The sequence below is a fragment of the Tachyglossus aculeatus genome, unplaced genomic scaffold (genome assembly GCF_015852505.1).
Source record: "Tachyglossus aculeatus isolate mTacAcu1 unplaced genomic scaffold, mTacAcu1.pri scaffold_78_arrow_ctg1, whole genome shotgun sequence".
In the NCBI taxonomy this organism is placed as follows: domain Eukaryota; kingdom Metazoa; phylum Chordata; class Mammalia; order Monotremata; family Tachyglossidae; genus Tachyglossus; species Tachyglossus aculeatus.
In genome coordinates, this window is record NW_024045093.1 from 573,233 (window position 1) to 577,437 (window position 4,205).

The 4,205-nt window shown below is 44.8% G+C and overlaps 1 protein-coding gene across 1 annotated transcript; it reads right to left on the bottom strand.

Annotated features, from left to right (window-relative positions):
* Positions 1-2,972: 2,972 nt before the first annotated feature.
* Positions 2,973-3,902, bottom strand: LOC119924068 (olfactory receptor 4C46-like). Its single transcript, XM_038743140.1, has one exon. The coding sequence runs from the start codon at positions 3,900-3,902 to the stop codon at positions 2,973-2,975; it is 930 nt and encodes a 309-aa protein (XP_038599068.1).
* Positions 3,903-4,205: the final 303 nt, after the last annotated feature.

Consider the following 4,205-nt stretch of genomic DNA (forward strand, 5'->3'; position numbering starts at 1 on the left):
CTTGGAAACTGTAAAAATGGAGTTTGGAGAATGGAGTTTCTAGCTCTAGGTCTGGTGGCTGGGGGGAGAGGATTCTTTTGAGTCTCTCTTCTTCTCCCTTTCCTTCCCCACACTGAAAGTCATTTGTCACAGAGATGGAACTAGAATTCCCACTGTCATCACCAACCTGCCAGAACAGGATTTCCTGACGTGGCTGCCTTCCCTGACCTATTCCTGTGACTCATTCCAGAGCCTTTTCTGGCACTTGTGACCAGCCCCCAAGTCTATAGTGGGCTGGATTATCCTTCTGGCCTGGGTTAGGGAGCACTGAGAAGTCTCTCAGGTCGCCAGTCAACCCTGTCTCTGGGGTCCTCTGAACTGAAACTCTTTATGGTCTTTTGGCTTAATCTTCCTTGTCCAATCCCTTGTGCCTGAGTATCTGAAAGTCCACTTCTGGGCATATGCCTAATTACCTTCACTGACCCCCTCCACATCTGAAAGGGCAGCAGGACTTTCCTGACACCAAAGACCAAAAATATGGAGGTCTTGGGTGACTACTTTCTGTTTATGTCTCTCAGGCTGGTGACAATATTAAATGCCAGGTAGTTGTGGTAAGAAACATTTTACAATATTAAATGCCAGGTAGGTGTGGTAAGAAACCTATTTTTTTTCACATTCGCCGCTGCTCCCATCTATCTCTATATCCTTGGGTTGGTCGTCCCTAAATTCTCTTCCCTCCCCTCCATCTCTATCCTCCCTTCCCTCCAGCTCCAAGACCCCAATTATCCTACCCTCTCACCTTTCCTCCAGTCAATCAGAGGTATTTATTGAGTGCTTACTGTGTGAGAGCACTGTACTATGTTTCTGGGAGAGTACAATATAACAGAGTTGGTAACCACATTCCCTGCCCACAGTGAGTTTATAGTCTGAAACAGCATGTCTCTTGCCCTTTCTTCCCCTTCCTTTCTCTGTTCTAGTTTCAGCACCTCATCGTGAGCTTTTCTCCGGAGGTGAGCTGTGGAAAAAGTGGGAAGGGTGAGAAAGCAAGTAGCAGATGAGACTCTTTTGACTCAAACCAAACATTTTCCATTCATTTTAAGAGGCTGTCTTTAGATTGTGGGGGAATGAGAGGTGTAAGAAACAAGAGAAAAGGAAGACTTGAATCTGTTCTGAAGGAGGGGCTAGACATAGAGCTGACCAACACTTTCACACAGGTGCCTCTGCCACCCAGATTATCTAAAGATTCCCCAAGACGGATCTTGCAAACCTAGTTCCTGTGTTGTGCTTCTGTTCTTGTCACAGCCCCAATTGAAACAATTAGTGCATTATGTGGGTTGTTTGGGCTGGGTCTTTCTAACCACTATCCATCATTTTTAAATCTCTGGGGATGGTCAGTTTCTGAACTGGGTAGGGCCTGGATAGAGGGATAGAGTGCCTCATGACCCAGGCCTGCCATGTCTATAAGGAATTCAACAGAGACACATTAGAGGACGGAGTCCTCTCTGTCTATGGAGAAACCTTTCACAGTCAGTGGTATTTATTGAGCACTTACTGTGTGTAGAGCACTATATTAAATGCTTGAGAGAATACAATGTAACAGTAAACAGACACATTCCCTGCACAAAATGAGCTTACAGTTTGGAAGTCTCTTCTCCAGTAGCTGACTCCTCCAAAGAGGAGGGCCATGTTGATGGCAGCCAAGCAACCCTTCCCCACACTCGGGATCACCTAGCAGGACTCAGGGTTCCACTGCACCTCTATCCTGCAAGTGTTCCAGAACTGTCTTACCAGTAGAATGGTTTCCCCTGGAACTAGAGGCAATGATTCTGCCTCTTGCACCAACCTGGCTTTTTTAAAAATGGTATTTGCTAAGCACTTACTGTGTGCCAGGCACTGGCACTGGGGAAGATGCAAGCTAATCAGGTTGGACACAATCTGTGTGCCACAAGGGGCTCACGGTCTTAATCCTCATTTTATCAATGAGGTAACTAAGGCACAGTCAATTCGTGGAGTAACCGGGGTTAGAAACTGGGTCCTCTGACTCCCAGACATGCGTTGTTTCCAGAGTCATGCTACGTCTCACAGTGGACCCAAACTGGTCCGTAACAGTCTCATTTTCAGGAGCTGATGCAGACTTATGCAAAGTTTGATCCCTCAAATTGGACGCTGACATATTTAAGCCACTTTCTTTGGGCTGGGATAATTTGCCAAGCAGTCCCAATGCTTCTGATTTGATCTTGGGTTCCTCCAAGTTGTTATTGTCTTCTGATTTGCTTAATCTAGTGCAGAATCAATGAATGAAAGCACACTTTGAGTGCCTTCATAGCTAAGCATCATGATATGCATGTGGAATGCTATCACGGATCATTCTTCCTAATGTCCCTCTCTGATTGTTGATTGGCAAGAGTTAGCATTTGTTTGTTTAGAAATTCACAAGGAATTCCTGATTTCTATTACCTGCTTTGCAGGAATCAAATTAGGAAACATCCCATTCTACTGCTAATGACTATGTTATGTCTGGTACAATGTGATATTTGATGGAGCTATAGGAAAAAGAATAGGCAAAAGGCAACACTCTGTGGCTAAAGAAACATTTATTTTATTCTTTAAACTAGAATAGGTCTGACAGTGCGCTACTGAGCTGGCTCCTCTCATTTCTCCTCATTTGAGATGAGAGAAGAATTTTTAAAAAAATGAAAACAGCTGTAACAGGAACAAAACCAGCTCTGAACATGTAAAGGTTGCTAAAGAAGCTGAAGTGAGGATGAATACCTCTACAGACAAGAAACTCTTTAGTAGATCATGTAGTGGTATTTCTTCAGCACCTACTGAACGCAATACACTACAATGAGGTTTTGGGAAATACAACAGACATATGAGACATGTGCTTCATTGAGATTTGCATTCCCTATACAGTTTTCCTAAAAACGTTACCTGAAATCCATGCTTGCCACTTCCCTTGTACAAATATTACCATTTTCACAGGGTGATACCTATTTATCTTCAGAAGTCGGTTTTCTGCTCCATAGCTTCCTGATGGCATTTTTCATCTGGGCATTTCTCAGGGTGTAGATAAGGGGGTTTAGCATAGGGGTTATAATTGTGTAAAATAGTGCAATAGCTTTATCCAAGGGGAAGGTGGAGGCAGGCCGCATATACATAAATATACATGGAACGAAGAACAGGACAACGACGATGATGTGGGAGACGCAGGTGGAGAGTGCTTTGTGCCTACCCTCTTTACTGTGTGTTTTCAGGGAGCGCAGGATCACGATGTAGGAAATCATCAACATGACGAAGTTTGACAGGCAGAGCAACCCACTGTTGGTGGCTACAAAGAGGCCAAGGGTGTGGGTGTCCATGCAGGCAAGGTTCAGCAAAGGGTTCAAATCACACATGAAGTGATCAATGACGTTGGGGCCGCAGAAGGGTAAACCGATCATGAAGAGAATCTGGATGGTCGCATGCACCAGGCCTCCTGTCCAGACAACCCCTATCAGCAGACCACACACGCGCCGGTTCATGATGGTCGTGTAATGCAGCGGCTTACATATTGCCACATAACGGTCATAGGCCATTACCGTGAGGAGAATGATCTCAGCGCCACCAAAAAAATGCTCTCCAAAGACCTGAGTCATACAGCCTTTGAAATAAATGATTTTCTTCTCACGGAGAGAGTCAGTGATCAGTTTAGGTGTGTTGACAGAAGAATAGCAGGCATCAATAACTGACAAATAGGCCAGAAAGAAATACATGGGGGAATCCAAAGTCTGACTGGCAGTTATGGTTACCGCAATGATCAGATTTCCCACCATGGTGATGATGTAATTGATTAAAAAGACAACAAAGATTACTTTCTGCAACCTTGGATTCGGTGTAAGTCCCAATAGAATGAATTCTGTCACGTTGTTTTCATTACCCATCAACTCAGGGTAGGCAGTGAAGGTATAGGTGAGAGCTGTGGATTCTGTATAGAGAATGATAGTTTTGCTTTGAAACGATCAAGTAACAGAACTCAAAGTACCACTTCTCTAGCATCTTGTCTCTTTTGCAGGCTCCTCCTCCCCCTCCCATCCTCTTACTGTGGGGGTTCCCCAAGGTTCACTGCTTGGTCCCCTTCTGTTCTCAATCTACACTCACTCCCTTGGTGACCTCATTCGCTCCCACGGCTTCAACTATCATCTCTACGCTGATGACACCCAGATCTACATCTCTGCCCCTGCTCT